This window comes from Gaeumannomyces tritici (genome assembly GCF_000145635.1).
Source record: "Gaeumannomyces tritici R3-111a-1 unplaced genomic scaffold supercont2.1, whole genome shotgun sequence".
Classification (NCBI taxonomy): Eukaryota; Fungi; Ascomycota; class Sordariomycetes; order Magnaporthales; family Magnaporthaceae; genus Gaeumannomyces; species Gaeumannomyces tritici.
In genome coordinates this window covers 4,688,360-4,708,431 of record NW_008804545.1, presented here as the reverse complement: position 1 = coordinate 4,708,431, position 20,072 = coordinate 4,688,360, and the positions used below count along the sequence as shown (strand labels likewise).

The following is a 20,072-nucleotide window of genomic DNA, read 5'->3' as shown; positions in this document are numbered from 1 at the left end:
GGCTAGTGCATACCCCTGGCCCCTGCCCTCGCTTCACGAGTGACCTCCTCACTGCAGATTATTTAACCCTCACACCTCCGTAGGTCTTGTGGCTTATCCCACTTCCGCCTGGAACGCCTGCGATGTCGTCACTCGACGACATGGTAGTCATTGATCCTGGCCGAGGCGGCGGCTTGCGGGGGCACCGCCCCCTGCTGTGCTGGCACGTCGCCCAAATAAAAAGCGATACACCAAAAAAGTAACCTTATCGAGCGCATTCATTCCTTTTCAATTATTCCATCTCCGAAAAGAAAGAATAAAACGTAACTTAATATGTAAATAAATGCTGCCATTGTTTGTATTATTTTATTTTATTTATTTAGCTGTGTATTGGATATTTTTTGAAGTTGTTTTTTGCTCCCGATGTTTTCGCTGCGAAAATGCTTGGGGCAAGTTCCCCACATTCTAATCATTTGGTGTATCGCTTTTTATTTGGGCGACGTGGCTGGCAGCCAGTTACGGGGTTTGGCGGCCAACCCAGCCTTTTGCTTTGTAACAACCTTCTGGGAAACTCCTGGGCACAGCGTGTCGGGGAAGACGCGCCGCTGTACGTTGTTGGACGAGCTTGGCACAGTGTCGATCATAAACCACACAGTCGTGATCCACACAAGTCGTGATCCACACCAAACACGGCTGTGTTACAAGCCATGCAAAGTCCCCCGACCCTGTCGTTACTAGTGTAAATGGTTGTTTGGTGGGCGGCCAGCCAGTGAGCATGACCGCAGCGCGCGGCGATGCGCGCATACTGTGTTGACGCATGCCGTACTATAGACGCGCGCCGGGCTGGGATTGTGTGTCTTCGAAAGCGGAGGCGTTCGCAAAAACCGGCGCAACTCCTGGTCATTTCATTTATGCGCGTCGAGGGGGGTGATCTGTCGGATGGGTGAAGCCGAGAGTTGGGAAGGATCAACGATGGCTAGCAGGACCCCGGTTTGCTCTCTGCTATTTATCCAGCTCATCTAACAAAAACACCCCGAAACAAATCGGCCACCACAGACCATCGTAAGATGCTGCTAAAAACCATGAGAGATGTCGGCATGCCAAGCGACCAAAAAAGAAAGAGAGAAAAAAGGCACTAACCTCCGCCGTCCCCGAACCAGATGTACGAAGCCCGCGGCATCCCGATAGGAGGGCCTTCCCGCTGCCCCGATAGGTTGACATCGGTTTTGCCGAGCTGATGGGAATGTCTCGGGTAGGGAGACGCCAGCCATGGCGTCCAAGCCGTCCCTCGAGCCACACTCGCATCTTCCCACCTTCCGCTTGCGGGAGCGGGAACAACCAGCACGTAAGCTGACCCTACCCGTCTGCAGTCAGCCGAGACAGCAAGATCTCCAGGGTCGAGGGGTGCTTCGTTGGGCTGCCCTATCAGACAGCCCCGAGAGGATTCCCAACCGCCAATTCAATGTCATGCGCTGCTCGCCCCGTGTGTTATGCAAGTCATACACATCCTCCAGCGCTCCCGTCTGCTCCTCCCGGCGCCACGCTCGGCGCCACGCTCGGGAATGGAGGGCGGATAACCAAATCCGTTGAAACAACATCCGTGGGTTTTGGTGATAAAGAATCAAGTGTCAGAGTCTGCCCTGTTAGCGTGAATGTGCGTAATTGCTACCTTGTCAGCCGCACCGGTTTTTTTTTTCTTTTTCGCAGTTTGGCGTCAAATCCCACGTAAAGTCGACGGGATCACGTCAATCAAATCGACTGGATTGCGCCACTCGGCCGCCCAACCATTTCGTGCACATAATCGAGCCATTAACTCCGAACGCGGTTTAAAAGCACGGGTTCCCGCGCGGATCGCCCGACGCACTGATGAGGCGTTGGCACTGGGGAGAGGAATTGGGGGTCCTTTTTCTCCTTTCTTTTCATCATTTTTTCTTTTTATATCACTGCTGGTCTGCGGCACGACGCCTCAACCGCTTGTGCCGCACAAAGGATTCTGCCTAAGGAGAGCGAGCGAGGATGTTTGAAGCTTCTGGAAGCATGCGGGAAATACGGATGAGCCTAGGAGGATTTTGCATAGATTTGATGTGTGTGTATGTGTGGGACCCTGGCCGGAAAAAATTCGGCCGTGCATGCGTGCCCAGGGCATCCATCATTCCAAGACCAAGCCCCCTTATTCGCCTGCTCGCGAGGATGTGGGAGCCTAGACCGGCGCGCAGGGCTGTGACACATCTTCTTTGAACTCGACAGACACACTTTGGACTGTGTTTGGTAGCCTGCATCGTGGCTCCGGGGCTGCCCTGTGGTGCTTGCCCCTGTTTGACATGGTCGATCGCTGGGTACAGTGCGCCTCATCGTCCGCAGCGGCTTCGGGAGCCGGACCCGGAAGTAGGTGGCCCTCCCAAGCCCTCCAAGCACTCCAAGAAACCGATGTCGTGATGAACTCGCCTCACCATTGCTCTCGCTTCTTTTAGCCCCTTGGCATCACCCCAGCCAGCCCCACCAATTCTTACGTCCATCGATATCTGCACCTAGGTACTACCGACATACAGAGCATGCAGTACGATACGCCTCAATGAAACAGTCCCCAGGGACAAAAGTCCTGCTCGCTCGTTGGGTTGCTGGCAAAGCGAGGTGCCCCCGGCTCCCCCGCCCGCTCAGCTCTTCTCCAGGACCCAACGTGAGCGCTGCTGCAGGTACCTACTTTCTGCGTGTTCCTGCCCGTATGTGAGATTTTGGTGCGCCCACCCCAAACGGAGGGGTGTCAAGTGTTAGGAGTGCTGGATTGGACCCTAGACCCGACCCTCACAGACGTGTGGTCCCAAGCTTTTTGCGCGTGCGCATCCATTTGCCATTTGCGCGACCCCCGTTGGAAACGACAAAGGCCCTAATCGCTCTCGCGGGCGGTCGCTTCTGGCTCAAGTAGCAGTGCGTCATTGACAGGCCGGGGTGTGCCTGCGAGGCTCAGAGGAAACACGGCCCAGGGGATCGTCGATGACGACTGATGACTCGCGATTGTTTGTTTTTCCTTCGGTTGACTTTGTTTTTTTCTTTTTCCCCTTCGTCCCGTTCGCGTCGTGGCGGAACTGGGGCCAAGCCACTTCTTTCACCCGAAGGACCCGAGCCGAAACGTGATAGAATGAAGTACAAAAAAAGAAAAGCCCGCAGACCATGTCCATTTCCACATTTTTACCCACCAGGAGAGCTAACGACTTGTGGAATGCTCCTCCGTGGAGGGGTCACTCCGTGGAGATTCTCTCACCGGCCCGGTCAGAGCCGGCTGTCTGGGCATCATGCTCCATGTGGGGGAAGAGGCTGGCTGCCCCCTACTTTTTTGATCTTGAAGGTCTAGTTTCGCTGTTGCCCGCTTGCTGGTCTCTGTTTATCGTTATCGCAGAGCTTGGGCGACATGGGCGTGGCCTCTAAACTCGGCCTTGTTCACCGAGGTGGCGGCGGGAGTTTAACTTTGCATGCTTGAAGGGTGGAGAGCCGGGCATCGTTGCTGGGGAGTGGGCTGTTCGATATCGAAGCTCGCGTTTGCGGTATCTTAATCTGAAATCCTTGGTCCAACGCCGAGGATGGGCCATGTTTGTCAATACCAAGTCCTCCTGTTTAGCGTTTGGTCGCTAGCAACTTGGTTTTTGCCTCAAGCCTGGGGTAATTCCCACCCATCAAATATAAAAAACAAAAATGCAAAAAGCTCACTCGGCCGTCGTGAAGCAGCGTCGTTACGAAAACCCGCACTCGCTGGGTTTTGCTAGCTCTAAAATCGCCGTCACTAGACGGATTCGAATCAGCGAGCTTGGGGTTTCCTGGCCCTCACCCGTGGAAGACGGTTGTGACTTGCGCCACGGTTTTTACCCGCTCGACCACCCGGTTTGCTGCTGTGAGCTGTTGGAAGCTAGACTGCTAGTCGGGCGTATAAGGCGTAGTGCGCATCAAATGATTGTACGGGTTTGATGTCGGCGATGTTGGGACACTCCTTTCCTGTGGGATGATGCGGATATGCATGCCGGGGCGCACCTCAGCCGACGACCGTCGCGGGCAAGCATGTCCTTAAGGACCCAATCGAGCGCTGCCTCTAGGTCGTCTTAGTAGCCGGGGGCCCCAGGTAGCCGCTTGATATCGATTCCTCATGTAGATTCACCCATCGGCGGATTGGTGTCGACTGGAGGTATCTGACAGGCTGGAGTTCGGATGCTGTATGTATGCTGCTGTTGCCGTTTATGAAGACAGCCGACATGGTAAATAGCAGACATTGTCACGAAGCACCTCGAAACGCCAGCCAACGAGGACTGTCTCGACGTCTCTGCCCTCACTGTGGCATTGTGGCTCAGAATATTCCCGCGGCGGCGTCTTCTGGTGCGCTCTGTGTGTGATACAGCCACTGCCCGTGTGCGCCATGGCATGGCACATTTCTTTCCCAGGGAGTAATCGGACTTCTAGAAGCCGCACCCGAGACCATATAACCTCGGACGCCCAAGCGGTCCGAGTTGGGCAAGTCAAGGCGGAAAAAGATGCAAAACTCTTGAGGCTCACGATAGTCCTATAAGCTAGTCGTAGAGGCGCATGTAATTGTTGGTGATTCTTTGTGATCGGCGGAACCCAATTTTAATGGACCGTGTACAGTAGGAGCACCGCATAAGAGTTATAGAGCAGTAGTGAGAGAAGGTTACAGCTTAGACTACGAGCACCACCTCCCCCTCCTCTACCTTTTACTTGCAGCCCATTTTATTGCTTTCTCCTCCTCCTTTTGCTTACCTAGCAAGCCGCCCATCAGCTTCAGTTGACGCATTTATCACCTGTTCACGTACGCAGGGCTTGAGTGGTGTTGGGAATCTATCTCCAAAAATGAACTATAAAAGGATGCTTATATCTCACCTCGGCCCGTCTGACTGCCTACTATTATACCTGACCCAAGAATGGACCCACGAGGGGGTAGAGGCGGCCTTTTCATACCCATCAATAGAAAAAAGGTATTCAGTTGTATCTTCCGGATTGCCCGACGCCAAGAGTCACGTCAAATACCTCAATAGGTTTGCAGCGTTGAGTCTATATCGGAAGACAGTGTAGCAAAAAACAAACAGCTTGAGAATTAAACTATCAGAGATGGAATCAGGAAACAACGGGGTAAATCACAGTCAGGAATGAAGCGCGACAAGAAGAAGGGAGTGGTATGAGTGAGGGGGTGATACAAAAAGAGTAAGAGAGGCCAATATCCCGAGTGGCACTAATGGAAGAAAGTCGCCAGGGTGGTCGGGCATTCGGAAAGGTATGGCGCACGCACTTTAGGAATGGGGTATAGAGGCCTTGAAAGCCTCGAGCTCTTTCAGCACTTCCCTCAGCGGCGGCCGCTGGGCAGAGGCATCAGTCTGCTTGAGCTTGTCCAAGTCGGCCCCGCGGCCCTGCTTGTCCAGGTAGAGGCCGTTCTCTTGGAGTTCGCTCGTCCACCAGGTCTTGGCGAGCTGCCGCAGCTCGCGCTGCGACACGACCTCGCCGCTCTTGAGGACCACCCGGCTACGGACGCGGGCGACCATGTCGCTCCAGGCGGGCCTCCGACCGGCCGTGCACCGGTCAATCAGGCGGCGCATCGCGGACGGTGTCCGGCTGTACTCGGGGAACTCGATCTCGGGCTCGCGGCGGTACGACTGCCAGACGGCGCCGCGCTTGGGGGCCGCCATGCCCTCGAACAAGCACCAGAGCACGCGCCCGAGCATGTAGACCTCGGCGGCCTCCTGCTGGGGCGGCGTCAGGGCCTTCCAGGCGAGGTTGTACCCCTGGGACGGGTTGTCGTACTCGCGGTTGTAGTACAGGTCCTCCCAGTTGGGCACCAGCCGCTTCAGCAGCTCCGCGTAGCCCGACCGCAGCTCCTCGCCAATGGTCGGCTCGGCGTCGTACCCCGTGAACTCGGAGGGGTCGTCACATGCGAGGATGCGCAAGAACTCGATGTTGTTGGCCTCGGGCGAGCCAAACTCGCACCAGACGCCGCGCTGTTCAAAGTCGACCATGACGGCATCGCCGGCCTCGGAGAGTACGACGTTGTCAAGCCGGAGATCTGGGTAGTACGTCTTGGCCTCCCCCCGGATGTGGATCAGGGCTGATGTGAGCTGGGTCGCCCACTTCACCTGGTCCGGCAGCTTGAGTTGGCCGTGGATCCTCATGTAGGGTACATGGTCGCGAATGGAGCTAGTACGATGATAGAAGAGCGTGAAGCCGACAATTCCCTTTTTGTTGCCGAATTTGACCTGTTTGGTGATGAGGTGCAGAGGCCGTTCCACGATGTTTGGATGTGCCGGTATTGTGAGGAGGACCCTGAGCTCGTGATAGAGATATTTGTTGGAGCTCGAAAGGGCCTTGAGGATGAGCAAGCCATCGTGGTCGTCATGACGACCGCCATCACTCCCTGGCCCAGCTATCTGCCTCACGACACAGACGCTGTCGTGCAGCTGCGTCACAAACTCCAGATCATCGAGAGAGATGGACGGAGGGAATTCTTCGGCTGGGATATCCCACATGGACGACAGGTCTGAGACGGAGAGCATGCGCAGCTCGAGCTCGTGGTTGGGATCGATGCTGATATTGATGTTGGCGACGTCAAGCTCCAGATTTTGGAAGATGATCTTGGTGCCAAAGGGCGCCTTGCGAAAGAGGTTGTCGAGCACTTCCTTGTTGCCGGCCTCGATGAGGTTCGAGGCCCACAGGTGCAAGGCACGCACAATGTGCCTCGCGATGCCGAGGCGGTTGACCCTGGCGGCGTCCTTGGTGTGGAAGGCCTTGTCGAGGTCGAGCAGGGAGCGGAGGATGGGAGAGGACTTGCCCAGATACTCGGCAACAAAGACGTCTATCCGCAAGGGCGGCAGGCTCCCGAGGAAGAGCGGGACGGCATAGTACTGCGTGCCGAGGCCGGCGGACCCGTCGATGCGCCAGAGTGGCGGGCTGGGGAAGTCCAGGCTGTCGATGCGGTTCTTGGGGTTAAGCTGGGAGCCAGCCCAGTCCGAGGCGTGATCGGTCTGGTCGCCCAGGCCGGCGGGGGTTGCGCCGGAGCCTTCTAGGACCGCGTCTTGGGAGAAGGCGGCTGTGGGGTGGACGATGGCATGAATTGCCAAGGAATCCAGGTCCATTTTGGCAGCCAGGCCGTGTCTTGCAGGGAGGATCTGTTTTGTGGTCTGGTGGGGGGATGTTGGAGAAGCAAGGGGAAGGGAGGGGGTGGGTTTGAAGGAGGGGCTACGTTCGCTTTGGACCGCTCTGCGCACAGCAGGGGAAAAAGAGAATGCAGATGAAAAATTGAAGCGGCAGCCGCGATACAGGACAAGGTAAAAACCTCGAGGGCAAGCAGGCCACCAGGGCCTTGGACCAGCGGGGAGGCTTGGGGGAAAGCAAAGGCGGGTTGCAATGTTGATGGGGACGCAAAACGGCTTCGGAAGCCACCGCAGGCGCACACGGGTACCTGAGCTAGACAGGCCGGGAGGCTGCCAACGGTCGTTCCGGGCCCAGGCTCCGATCTACCTTGAATTTTACTCAAGATGGTAGGTAGGTCTGTCGGTGGGCGCAGGCGGGGAGGTAATGCGTAGGCGGCGAGGGCAGGCGGCGGGGTTGCAAAAATTGATGGGTGAAATGCGTCCAACGAACACATCTACAAAGGCAAGATAGATGTGAATGATTGGGCTGACTGTTGTCCCGGGGAGTCGAGCATCTGCCCCTACGAATAGAAATAGACCCTATTGAGTGGGACGGGGGCGGACGAACTGGAGCAACCTTCCAGCGGAAGTCGGAGACTGGGCCCCGGGAGCAGAGGCCGTTGTCATGGATGGGGGCTCGGAAGTCCTTTACGTCTGATTGCAGGAGCCGCACCATGCCGTCCATTCCCTCTGCTGAGCCGAGTGTCAAGTCCAGACGGGACGAGGCGACCTTGGACCTCGGCCAGGGGACCCGCGATCCGGGGACCTAGCCGCGAAGCGCAAACCGCAAACCAGGGCGTGCGTGCCCAACCTCTACGGCGGTTGTCGTCGCCAGGGCATGACGCCAACAGTCGGCAGCAGGGCTTTCCCTGCCTGTCACAGGCGTGCGACGGGTGCCGCCGACCTACAGGGGAGGCCAGTCGAGGTGGGGCGGGGCGAACAATGGGTTGTGCTGGGAACATGGTTCCTGAGCACAGCCGATGCCCGTGGCCTTGTGGTACGGGTGCTTGTCAAGGTCGATCTGGTGCTGCTCGGAAATTGACTTACCCGGAACTGTTTGACTGCCCGGTTGGGCGGCGACCCAAACCATCAGCGTGACCATATTGTGAGTACCTGGTAGGTAGGCCAAACTGGGACGTGGTGGGTACAGACGCTGGGCTGTTGATTTGCCTGGTGCTGTCAGCCACTCCTGCAAGAGGCCATTTGATAGGCGCTGTCTCACATCCACTGGGGTACAAATATCAGACTCCCAGATTTCGACCAAGTCCAGGCTCAATGCCATGGCCGAGGCGTGCACAGTCTGGTGGTGGTGGGGCAGAGCACACATCCAGCACAATGATCGACATGCTGCCGTTGTGACACTGCGACCCATACTGAATAAACCGGCTGGCTGTGGTTAGCCATGGGCTCTCACTCGGGGTCTTGGTCAGGTCAGCACGCCTCAACTCACCTCCGCCGTCAATGTCGGTCCACTCATAAACACCAGACGAACTTGGATTGACTGGATTCACACCTGGAGCCCGATCCGCCCAGCCTCGTCGGGTCACGCAAGGCTCAGCCACGCAGGGCCTCACTAAGCGTGATCATCGTGCGCCTCCTCCAATCCCGGTGCGGCGTCTGCCGTTGCGAATCTTTGTACATTATGATGCCGCCGACTGCCGGGGCGTCGATCCCGCTTCATGTGCTCTCGCTTGTGTGCGGGGAGGGTGGATGGGAGATTGCTCTTAGTTCTCACAGCACTGTTGCTGCTTTTGCTCTACCTTTCTTTGTCGGCCAATCTCCTATCCTCTCCGCTTTATTCCCTTCCCGATAAGTCCAACTGCATCTCAGAGCCTGGCCTCATGTCGCACCATGGTCTCGGTCCACGGGAGCAGGCATCAACATCTTATTGAGGGGAGCCGAGGGGGTTTCCATCCACGGTCCAAGGCACCAACCGGCCTTTGACCTGCAGCTGCTCCGGCCATCTCTGACCTGGGTCTAGAGATAGCTGTGACGTCCACTCCGGCGGATAGCCATCGATATTGTGGCCTCAAGAGGAAAGATATGGGAAACGGCATTGTACCACCCTAGATGCACGCCCAGGCAGCAGCGGTTGGCGGCCGCCTTCTTTGTGAAACCCTGTGCCCCTACACGGCATTTTCGTTGATGCCATCTATGGATCGCACTCGGGAGCAGGGCCGAAAACCCTGCTCCTTGCCCCGTCGCGAGGACCGAGTCCAAGGGGAATCGCGGGCAACGTCTCCCCCGGCTAGGTATCTCACGGGGACCCGGCTTGAACCCATCTTGAAGCTTGCTCTCCCTCCAACAGTCTCACGTCACACTCCACCTCATAGGAGGCGATCGCTTGCCGGGTGCGTCGAGGCTCGGTGGAGCACAACGAGGGCGGACCACGGATTGCCGGCGTCTCGTGATGGATCGGTGCTTCGCACGGCGGTCCGTCACACACGTGGCCAACACTCAGCCGTGGGCGACGTTACCGAACTTGCGCTTGCACAAGGCTACGCTATCCGGCGGAACTGGGCGCAAATCCGACGGGGCGTGTCATTGCGCATGGAAGGGTGCCGCTGTTGCAGGAGCTGCCATCACGAGAACGCATCGGGGCGCTTTGGAACAGGCCCGTGTGCGTGTGTGTGTGAGCGAGTGTGGGTGGGTGTATGTGTTGTGCTCACCTGCATCCTGCAGGCAGTTCAGGGATGCCTCTTTTTTCGCCCGAGTGGTGGAATGCCTTAGCCGCGCTGCAAGATCTGTTGTTGTCGAGGGGGTAAATGGTTCAAGGATGTGGTTGGGGTGGTCTGCCAAGTCGTCATGTGCTGGCGTAGCGCCAAACGAGCAGGAAGCGAAGCGGCCGATTAGAAATGCAGCTACCTTGCTCATCGCAACTTTCTTTTGCTCTCAAGATTGGGGAGTGTGGGTGGGGCAACTTTCTTTTGCCCTCAAGATTGGGGAGTGTGGGTGGGGGGACGGACGGGGACGGGGATGGGGATGAAATGGAGATGAGACGGGGATGAGATGGTAGCTCTCCCAAAGCGCCCGTCCCACGTCGACCCCAAATTGGTGTATCCGTCATTTGTGACAGGAAATGATGATGGCTTGCCCAGTCGATGGAGAGCCGTAACACTCGTCATTGCCAACACGGGAGCTGCCACAAGAATGCGTAGCCGACCCAACGTATGCTAGTGCGATCCTAGGCTATTATAGCTTGTGCATTGGTCTCTGATGACTGACAGACTCCCTGGCCTGGGTTGGGTGTGCTACGGCCTTGGGTTAGTTAGACTTTTTGCCTTTTACATTACAGGCGCCATTCACGACCAGGGTTCCTCGGGCTGGACACATTGGCTAGACAAGCAAGAGGGAAAGCACTATACCCTCTATTATACGCTAGTAAATTCTTCCGTCGGGTTTCGTGGGTGTGGTTACTTTTCCTCTTCCTTTTGATGTCGTCGTGTCACGCCGCCGAGTTCAATGTTCGAACCTTCGACTTCCGCATGTGGCAGGCCCTCGGTTGGACGGCTGCCGAGCCGACAAAGCTTATTGATGGCACCGTTGGTAATGCAAAACCAACGCTCTCGCCTATCCGTTATGACAACTGACTGATATAGAAGTGAACTCGTGCTGAGTCATGTACCAGTTAAATCAGGCAGTCATCCTTCGCTACCATCTGGGGAATTATTACTCCCCCGTAGCATCCATGATGGGGTTTGTCTCATCAGCGCACCACAACACTGATTGGCCTGATAACAAAAGCCATGGTCCTCTGAATCCCCACAATTACACAACAAGCGGCTTGATTAGGCTTGAATCGGTCTAGACTGCTGTCGCTGGCCGGGAGTCTGACCACAGAAAGGGGTCGAAAAGGCACGATGGCGTGGGCGACAACTCAAAAGCAAGAAACAAAAAAGAGAAGACGATAGCAAACAGGACATCCAGAGTCTGACATGGAGTGACGGCCACGTGGGATGAGGTCAAATGATCGATCCTCGTCCCAGCACAGCATGCTAGCTGCAGCCGAATGCTACACGTCCGTCTTGGGCAGACCAGGCACCCAGTCACGACCGGCGGCGCGCAAGAAGAGCCTTTTTCGGGTGGTGGCCCAACGTGCCCAGCTTGGGGCAAAGTGCTGTGGCACAGACGGTAGGTCGGGCGGGCTACCGAGGAAGCATGGGCCACATCCACAAGCTGCAGCAATCAGATAGATGGATGGATGATCGCGAGCACCACCCCCATCCAGCTGTAGGTGGGCTTCTGCAACCTAGTGGGGCCGCAATGGGGAGGCAGAGGTACGACACGTTGGACAGCGCAGGCAGCGCAGACAGCCCGCCCTTGATGCCGTGGCCAATTTCGTCAGGCCAGCGCAGGCCCCCAGACGCATCTGACGCTGGGGAGGGAGGATCGATGGCTTGCCGGAGAAGACAATGGAAAAGCCTCAGCGTCGCCTCGGTTGCAACGGGGCCCATGAGCCTGACCGCATCCGACATCAACGAGTCCAACCCTCTTCGGCAGGTCGCCCGCCCTTGGTCGCCTCCTCTCGCCCGGAAACGCTTAGAATAGGTATAACAGCCACGACTTATAGGGGAGCCGACCTTCCCACGTTCTTCATAGCAGCAGCAGGGCCGTTGCCGACAGCACTGACGGCAGACGGCGGGTAAGGTAGGCAGCCCCCCCACGGACGGTTCTGGATCGCGGCACTGAATGGTAGGTGGGTGGACTGACTTGGATGTCCTGGCGTCAATCTCATGATTTTCTCGCATTTTGTTTGAGGATGTGTGAGGCTTCATTTGGTTAATTTTTCCCGCTTGCCATTCCCCTGTTTTGCCTCGTGAGTGCACGAGGAAGGTGGCTATCGCGGCTGTGCGTCGTCGTCGTGGCATCTTTTTTTTTTCTGCTCGGCTCGACTCAAGACCCCTCCCTCATCTCCCAGGTTCCTCTTCCGTCGGGGGCCTCCTCGTCTCTTTTCTAGTGGATCGACCTGGATAGCGGGAGGCGCCGCTCCTCGTTACTTCTTTTGTAATCGCGTTTGCGTGCTCGCCTTGTCCCGTCGCTTTGTTTTTTTTTCTGGCTTCCATCCCTTCTTTTATCGTCGGCCAGGGCAAGCCTGCACAGCTCCCGTGGCCGCTAGCCTGGGCACCAGCCATCCATCCCCCAGACCGCAAAAGCAACTGTCGGGCGCCCAGCAGCTAGCTGGGTGGTACCTCCTCCGGTGCTAGTTGAGAGGTTGCATTTACAGAGTATTGTCGCCCGCCACCGCTCGCCCTGTCGTGTTCCCACGATCTGGTCCAATCAATCTGTGGCCCCTCGCCTCGAGGGCGGGACGCAGCACGAGGACTCCTCCCCAACCGCACGACCACTGGCGACCGGCTTACGGGCCCGTCTGCCGTTTTCTCTAGGCCCGGCCTATCTCGTCGGCCACACCCCTCTTCCCAGACGCTGCGGTCGCCCTCAACGCCATAGATAGCCCCTTCCCCCACGCCCCGCATTTGCGACCATTTGCGAGGGACCGGTGAGGCCTTCTCGCCCTGACCGAATCGCCCTCGTCGCATCGCCGCGCCATCGCTGCTGCCTCGCCTGCACCATCTGAGCGTACGAGCGCGTGCGCACGCCATCCACCCGCACCGCCCGCCGCGGCTTGTCGTCGCCTGTTATTGTGCTCATCGTGCGCCCCGTGTCGCTGCCGCTACCTGCTGCCAACGGAGGCTCAGCCGCTCCGTCGCCCGCTGTGGGCTGGCTTGCCCGTTTCGGGCCTGTGTATCTTGGGACGAGCCCACCGCCCGAGCCCAAGATTTGTGCCCGGCAGACGCTGTCCGCCGGCCCCGAAGCTGCCCGATCGCCCAGCGCGACGACCGCGGGCTCTGCGACTGCCTCACGACTTCCAAAGAGGCGGGCACTTACCCGTCACGTTCGGCCATATTCCCTCGCTGTAGACCTGGGCACATTGTTATCTTTCTTTCTTCCCCTTCCTTTCTCTGCTCCCCTCCGCGATCGACAACGACAAGCTAGAGGCACATTCGGAGCGTTAGTCAGCGCCAGCACCGCTCCTCCTCATCCTTCCCTCTCGGAACGACAGCGACGCCGGCGCCAACCGGGTCGAGCTCCCTAGGTGTTCTATCACGCCAAGTAGGCGGGGAACAACATCAAGGAACTTCACATCCCAATAGGCCTTGCCTGCCGCGTGACGGCTCCCTGGTCAAGGCTAGGGATCAGATCCATATTGCCGGAACCGACCAGTCCCCAAGGCAGCCAACGAGCCCCTCTTCTGTTTCCCGTCTACCACCCTGCACTTCTGCTCGGCGTGTATTTGCTCCATTTCTTTCTCACCGGCCGGCAGCTACATCCATCGCATCAATCTTTTCTCTGGCCGTAACCATACTCCACCTACTCCATCCCCTTTTCTGCGGTAACACGCCGGCCGATCACTTGCTTGACCCTACCTTGCTCTACTTGGTCATCCTTTGATTCTATTACGCAGATCCCCACCCGCACCACAAAGGCCTTTCTTTGCTTTCCTCTCGATTTTTATGGTGTTCTCATGATTATCACTTCGCGAACCGACTCCTACCCACATACCGTCCTAGCGCGACTGCCACCAGCCTTGCACAACCGGTCTGGCTCCCCGCAACTGTGTGACCCTCACCGGCCCCTGCCTGGACGCCTGCCCTGGCTTTGGCTTGTGAACTCACTAGATCAACATTTCGGCACATGTCAGCTTCCCTGCTCACCAGGCACGCTTTGTTAGCTCCGCCCCTGCGAGGACCCGCCGCCCCCGTCATACAACCTGGCTCCGGCCTTGATTACCCTTCATCGCACCAAGAAGTGCCGAGAGTTTGCCCCAAGGCCCGAGTCGCCGTATGCCATACAAGTCATGATGATGGTAAGGACTATGCCATCACCCCGTGCCCTGTGCCCATGATTCCCCTAGCCTGCATCGTTCGCACACCCTAGCATCCCACCCAATCACCCCCTACCCTTTACCGTGCCCTCCATGCCGTCGGCAGAATGGGAATGCCCAGAAGCCATGCATGTCCGCACACGCCCGCTTTTCCGTGCGAGCGGTGTTTTCCCTCACCGGTCCTTTCTTCAAACTATTTTCTCCCCTAAGCCTTACTCGGTGAACCTTCCCTCAAACCCCCTCACACCACCAGCCAGCTAGACATGCCCTTGTCCCTCTGATCGCCCACTGAATGCTTCTGCAGAACCGCCACACTACAAATGCGCTCAAACGGCGTCGGTCATATGACCATGAGGACTCCCCCGCGGAGCGTGTATTTCACGTTCCCCCCGGCCATGAGATGCCCGCCGCTCCTCAAATACCGTTTCCCCCCTCAGCAGACCGCCAGCAGATACTCGAGCAGGCAGCACAGTTCCTTGGTGTCTCGGTCTATCAGCTCCTCGAATTTTCCCAACCGCACAAACAGCTTCCCAGTGCTGTTGAGCAGGCTGCGGCCAACCTCGGCGCTCCCGTCGCCAGTCTTCTGGAGCTTGGTGACCAGCATCGTCACAAACGGTCACGAGTAGATCCCACCGTATCCATGCCGCCTCAATTTGCGCCCTACCAGCCAGGGGATCACGAGCACGTTGACCATGGGCAGCACTATGAGGGCGAGGCCACCCAGCTGGTCCCTTATCGAACTCTCGCGGCTGCACCAGAGCCCATGTCATCCATTCTCGGGCTCAGCAGCGTTGGAATAGCCGATTGTCTTTCAAGTTTTGCTGCTTGTAACCCTTGTGTGGGCTATGGGTCGCAAGATGGTCAGCATACCCTTTATCACAGGCGTGAGCCGGCCTTGTACTGACCTTGATTGCCTGCAGAAAACTACACACCTATGACCACCACGGCGGCTTACGAGTACGATGGCGGCAGTCAACTTGTCGTAGTTGATGTTATCCCAACCCCTACGACGCTTATGCCAAGCCGGACTTCCAACTACCATGCATTTGCCACTGCAGCCGCAGAAGTACCCGGTTTGTTGGGCTGCGACGATGCTGCGCTACTGGGTGGGTACCTGCCACAATATCCGCCCTTGCCTCCATCAAGGCCGGCCGGTGTTGAGCAGCCCCATACGTCCAGCGAGTTGATGCTCTACCCCGGAGCCATGACAGCCACGGCATACTCTGGTCCTATACCCAGTACTCCTCATCTCGCCACAGCGCCCCCTCAGCCAAGCTCCCACATAATGGTACAAACAACCCAATATATGACCAGCTCGACGCCGGCCGAGACACCTTTGCCTGCCCACAGCGGCTTAGCCCCCATGGCAGGTCCCGGATACGGAGTGCTCGCCAACTATGGCACACCGAATCCTGTGGTTGGCGAAGGTTCCGTTGGAGGAACAGAGGTCTACAACGGAGTTTCCAAGCTCGACGTGGTGGTTCTGCCACAGAGGGCCCCGCCCGCAAAACGCGGCCCTTTCAGAAATCAAGTAGAACGACAGAAGACGGCATACACGAGGAAGATTGGCAGCTGCATACGATGTCGAATGCAACGGATCAGGGTAAGTATCCCGTTTCCTGGTCCCTTCCCTCCCCTCCGTTCAAGGACGAAATTCGTCGTCCGGGGATAGCACGGCCTGATGTTGACCCCGTGGCCCCGGCAGTGTCATACCGACCCCGAGGACGGGGATTCCCCGTGTGGTACGTGCAGAAAGGTGTCCAATACGAACAAGGTCTGGCGACTACCATGCCTCCGGCTGAAGATTAGCGAGGTAACCCTGTCCAAAACGGGGCCGGTCAAGGGCTACGAGTGGACACGCCGCTGGAAAGACGGCATGGTGGCCGACGAGATTTCGAGCTGGGCATCCGACGAGATCAAGACCATTCGCGTGACTGAAGGCTTCACAGGGCGTTCTGTGGAGCTTCAGGTGCGCCAGTTTGTTCCGCAGGAAGGTGACCGGCTGGAGCGCTCGTGGGTTGTCGGCGGGGTCAGGCGATCCGTCAGGATCCCCGCGTTTGCGCTGGTGGACATGGATGCTGTAAGGGGCTCTTATGACAGCTACATCGAGAACGGCGTCGAGGAGTGCTGCAACAAGCTGGTGAATAGGGAGAAGAAGCTCCTGTGGCGAACCTACAGCCTGGCAATACGGATGCTTGCGGACTCGAGGCTGGCCGAGGAGGAGAAGGATCTGTTGCTCAGCACGCTCGAGCTCTGGATGTCGATCCGGCTGACGACTACGTCCTTCGAGATTGTGGGCGACGAGACTCTGGGAATGACGCACGACCTGATGGACGAGAGCAGCCCGCTCAACGGCAAGATACCGCTGCCGCCCGTCATGGGTGCGCAGCTGGACTCGATCCTGATCCACCAGATCCAAGCCAAGTTCCGACGCGAGACGCTCGACCAGCTGCAGAACTTCACGCAGGAGAACAGGCAAAAAACGTGGCTGACCACGTACCTGGTGACTTTTGTGCTTTTGCACAACATTACCCTCGTCATCCAGCACGATGCCAGTTACGCGCGCAAGCACGGGATCGAGGTAGGTCGCTTGTATGTCCTGCTGGTTTCCAGGCGCCCGCTGACGTTACCATTACCATCAGCGACGATTCGCGAGAGAGGACAAAGTCAAGCAGTACTTTGTTGGTAAGTGAAATCATGCAAAGGGTTGTTGGTTGGGCCTAAGCCAGAACATGCTGCGAGGTCTTGATCGGCATAACTTGGGCTGCATCCACCATGGTGTGGTGTCCAATCTCGGTTTGCTCTATTGGACATCCTGGCTGAGGCGGACGCCGCCATGGCTCTCGATCATTTCTGGAACATGCTGACGATTTTATTTGGGCTGTCTCGCAGGGGCCACCACGCTCCTGGCCTACTTCCACTACCGGAGGTACGCTAAGCCGTTTGCCCCCGACGTCAAGATCGACGACGTGCGGACCAGCTCGGGCAACGAGGCCGCAGAGTATGTCGTGTATGCGCGCAAATACATCAAGGACAATGGTACAACCTGCCACTTCCTACCTGCCCTGAAGTGCCTTGCTGGGGATATCGAGGGTGTGCTGACATAATCGCACGTCTCCACAGAGACGCAGTGGCGCGACCTTCTCGAGAGAGGCGAGATCGAAAACGAGTATTATTTCGTCGCCCAGATGCACGAGCAGGACTGGGCGCCACGCAACTGGCCAGGCTGAAGTGGCCGCCGATCAGGCCTGGAAGGAAGCAGACAGTCTGCCCGCCGCCAAGACAGCATCTTGGGCCGCAATCTAACCGAACCGGATGTGCAGGGTTCGCAGTGCCGATGAAATGCGATTCGTCCCTCAGGCGATACCCTGCTGCAAGCTATAGGAAAGTAGGATATTAAACGTTACGACCCGCAGATCCTTCCTAATTAGGCCACGTCCCAGCTACATTTTTTCCCCAGAAAAGCCCGCCAAATCGATGTATCGCTACCCTGCTAACCAGACCCACAGCGTAACGTTTAATATCCTACTTTCGCCACAGGCGCAGGCGCGCATTTTACTTGGCGGGACTCAGGGTCCGCTGTGGCAGCGGTATCCCTGCAACGCACCGTCTTGACAGCGCCCTCGCCGGCCGGGGCTCAGAGACGATGGCCCCAGTGCTAAAAGTGCAGGGGCGCTCCTGGACTCGCTTCACGTATTGGCCACCGACCTGGTTGGTGGGCCGTTCACTCCTCCCTGCTGCTTACCCGCCAAAGTTTGCTTGCCCGCTTGCTTCCCCGCCAGACCACATTACATATGTGCGAGTTCGACAAGGGGCATGAAGCCCGACTTGGCAAACATCAAGACGTGTGCAGTCACCACCCAGGACCAGGTGTCTTGAAGCCTCCACGCGTCCAGCCGCGAACAATCCGAGTTTATATCCGAGCATGGCGCGGCACCCACAGCCTGGAAATGGGGCGAGGAGATCTCGCTACATGCAAGCAAGGAGAACGAGAGGACATGAGGACAAAGAGGAGGGTGAAAAAAAAAATGAAATGAAAAAAAATGTGGGAACAACAAGAAGAAGAAGAAACGAGAAAAAGAGGGGAAGGGAAAAAGCAAGCTGGATATCTCAACCACTACCAGCCACAGCAATCACCTCCCCTGCAGATCCGGCAGCGATGGATACATGTCTATACATTTACCTAGGTACCCTGATGCCTAGGCTCAACCTATCTACCTATATGTCTAGCAATGTACCAGAACTCGTCTGCATCCATTCACATGCCCACTGGTGACACCCTGGCTACCGGCCGGCAACGGGAATAACAAAGGAGGGGTGGGTGCAAGACCTCCGTCAGTGGGATGCGGCTCATCCATACACCGAATCCACACGACCTGTGGACACAACATGCATGGCTGTATTGACACCAACACCCCCATTCCAGTACCATACGATGCTGGCCGTCTTGGCGACCACAAGGCCATTGCCGTGCTCCATTTGGGCTGGTATATATGTTTGCCACCGTCCAAGCGAGAGGACCTCGCCGCTGGGTGCCGGCCTCCGTGATGCCCAAAGACGGCGACCTCCCTCTGCAGCGCCCCGGACCGGTCAGGAAGCCACATGGCGTGCAACTAGCAGAGACGGGTACGAGTATAAAAAGGGCGTGGTGCGCCCTTGTGGTTTCCCACGCCACCTGCCGGGAACCCAATTGGACACGCCATGCCAAAAGCTGCACCAACGCCCTGGATAGATGCGCAGCAGATGCACACAACCGCCTGCTCAAATAACAAACTTGGCGGGTGGCTGCTGGCGCCACGCCGCAAAGGCCAGCGCGACGACAAGCCGTGCGCGTCGGGATTCACACCTGGCGCCCAAGCCCTGGGCCACGGTTCAAGCCACGCGGGTTCAAGGTACACACTCTCCTTGCGTCTCTCTCGTCTCCATTCCGTGCCTTCTCTTCGTCAGGAGCGACAACCTAGCGTAGCAGCACAACGCATGTCTGCCGTGCGCGTGTGACGCAAGGTATTTCACGTATTAGATACCAGTCATGCGTCCCCATGACCGGTCAGTAACGGCGGTTACAAGCGCCGGTGGGAAGCATGCGACGACGACATACCTCTTTATATTTGGGAGGAAAAATTTCCCGTCCACGATTCCACAAGCACTCACGACCGGGCCAGAGCGCGCATGCTTCGGGCCGCCCGTGGCCGTCCTCATTTCCCTCGCAACCGCTCGCGGCCGGCAGGAAGCCTGGGCACGGAGAGAGCTGTAGTCGACGGGACGGGACGGGAGGTGAATGGATGGTGGCCTCCACTCCCGATATTGAGTCGGCAAGAGCCGCTTCGGAAAGGCCCATGTCGATCCGAGCCCTCGTGCGCGTGACCCTTCTCGCTGGGTTCCTTTGGTCTGTAGCAAGCGCGGGCGGCGGCAGGCACGAAGGAATAGGTTGGTCAACAGGGGGTGGTATCTGGGCTTGGGAATCATATTCTGGGATGCCACGGCTAATATTCTGGCGTGCGGCATGACGCTGTGTTCATGATATCAGGGCGCCCTTCGTTTGGGTTGGTAACATCTTTGCTGCTGTCACCCTTTCTTTCGTTACTTGCACGACTACCAGGGGTATGAAGATCGCCCCTAGCAGTGGGAACGGGAAGAAAAGAAAGGAAAAGAAAAGAAAAGAAGAAGAAAAAACGAGCCAGAGCACGTCGGCGATTCCAGCAAACCTTGAACGTCCCCCTGCATCCAAGGTCGAGCGGTCTGTTAGCGGTTCGTTGAAAATGGCTTCCCCTGCCTAGCTACTCCCTCCCGACCCGTCCTTACCCGTTTAGCCTTGTCACTCGCCGGTTCATTCTCAGCTTCCAAAGTAAGGTTTACACTTCACCGCTATCCCCGGAACGAATCTCTTCAGTCCTGGCCTCCCTGCTGGTTGCCTACTTAAAGTTGGCAGCCTGCTCCCAAAACCAATACCATTTTCCCTCTCACCATTCCATCCTTCGACTCTGGAGCACTCCCAGTCATTCTCTGCCTTGTCTGCTTTCATATATAAAGATACC

General features: G+C 57.4%; 5 protein-coding genes across 5 annotated transcripts; 2 read left to right on the top strand and 3 right to left on the bottom strand.

Annotated features, from left to right (window-relative positions):
* Positions 1–307: 307 nt before the first annotated feature.
* On the bottom strand, positions 308–1,250 carry GGTG_01485 (hypothetical protein; the record flags this gene model as incomplete). Its single annotated transcript, XM_009219252.1, has 3 exons — positions 308–325; positions 786–822; positions 1,120–1,250. 3 exons carry the CDS (start codon positions 1,248–1,250, stop codon positions 308–310), a joined length of 186 nt encoding a protein of 61 aa, XP_009217516.1.
* A 3,528-nt stretch (positions 1,251–4,778) lies between these two features.
* Positions 4,779–8,529, bottom strand: GGTG_01484 (hypothetical protein). The gene has a single exon (XM_009219251.1). It carries the CDS (start codon positions 7,095–7,097, stop codon positions 5,265–5,267), a length of 1,833 nt encoding a protein of 610 aa, XP_009217515.1. The 5' UTR covers positions 7,098–8,529; the 3' UTR covers positions 4,779–5,264.
* Positions 8,530–11,231: 2,702 nt separating this feature from the next.
* On the top strand, positions 11,232–11,702 carry GGTG_01483 (hypothetical protein; the record flags this gene model as incomplete). The annotated part of the gene is made up of 1 exon (XM_009219250.1): positions 11,232–11,702. The coding sequence occupies exon 1, from the start codon at positions 11,313–11,315 to the stop codon at positions 11,700–11,702; it is 390 nt and encodes a 129-aa protein (XP_009217514.1). The 5' UTR covers positions 11,232–11,312.
* An 888-nt stretch (positions 11,703–12,590) lies between these two features.
* On the bottom strand, positions 12,591–14,132 carry GGTG_01482 (hypothetical protein; the record flags this gene model as incomplete). The annotated part of the gene is made up of 3 exons (XM_009219249.1): positions 12,591–13,017; positions 13,716–13,827; positions 14,114–14,132. The coding sequence occupies 3 exons, from the start codon at positions 14,130–14,132 to the stop codon at positions 12,591–12,593; spliced, it is 558 nt and encodes a 185-aa protein (XP_009217513.1).
* Positions 14,133–14,437: 305 nt separating this feature from the next.
* GGTG_01481 (hypothetical protein) lies at positions 14,438–17,267 on the top strand (the record flags this gene model as incomplete). Its single annotated transcript, XM_009219248.1, has 6 exons — positions 14,438–14,897; positions 14,958–15,640; positions 15,743–16,618; positions 16,680–16,722; positions 16,930–17,076; positions 17,161–17,267. 6 exons carry the CDS (start codon positions 14,438–14,440, stop codon positions 17,265–17,267), a joined length of 2,316 nt encoding a protein of 771 aa, XP_009217512.1.
* Between the last annotated feature and the right edge of the window lie 2,805 nt (positions 17,268–20,072).

Excerpts from the sequence above, each read along its gene's own strand:
- GGTG_01484 (XM_009219251.1), bottom strand. The coding sequence starts at position 7,097 with ATGGACCTGGATTCCTTGGCAATTCATGCCATCGTCCACCCCACAGCC.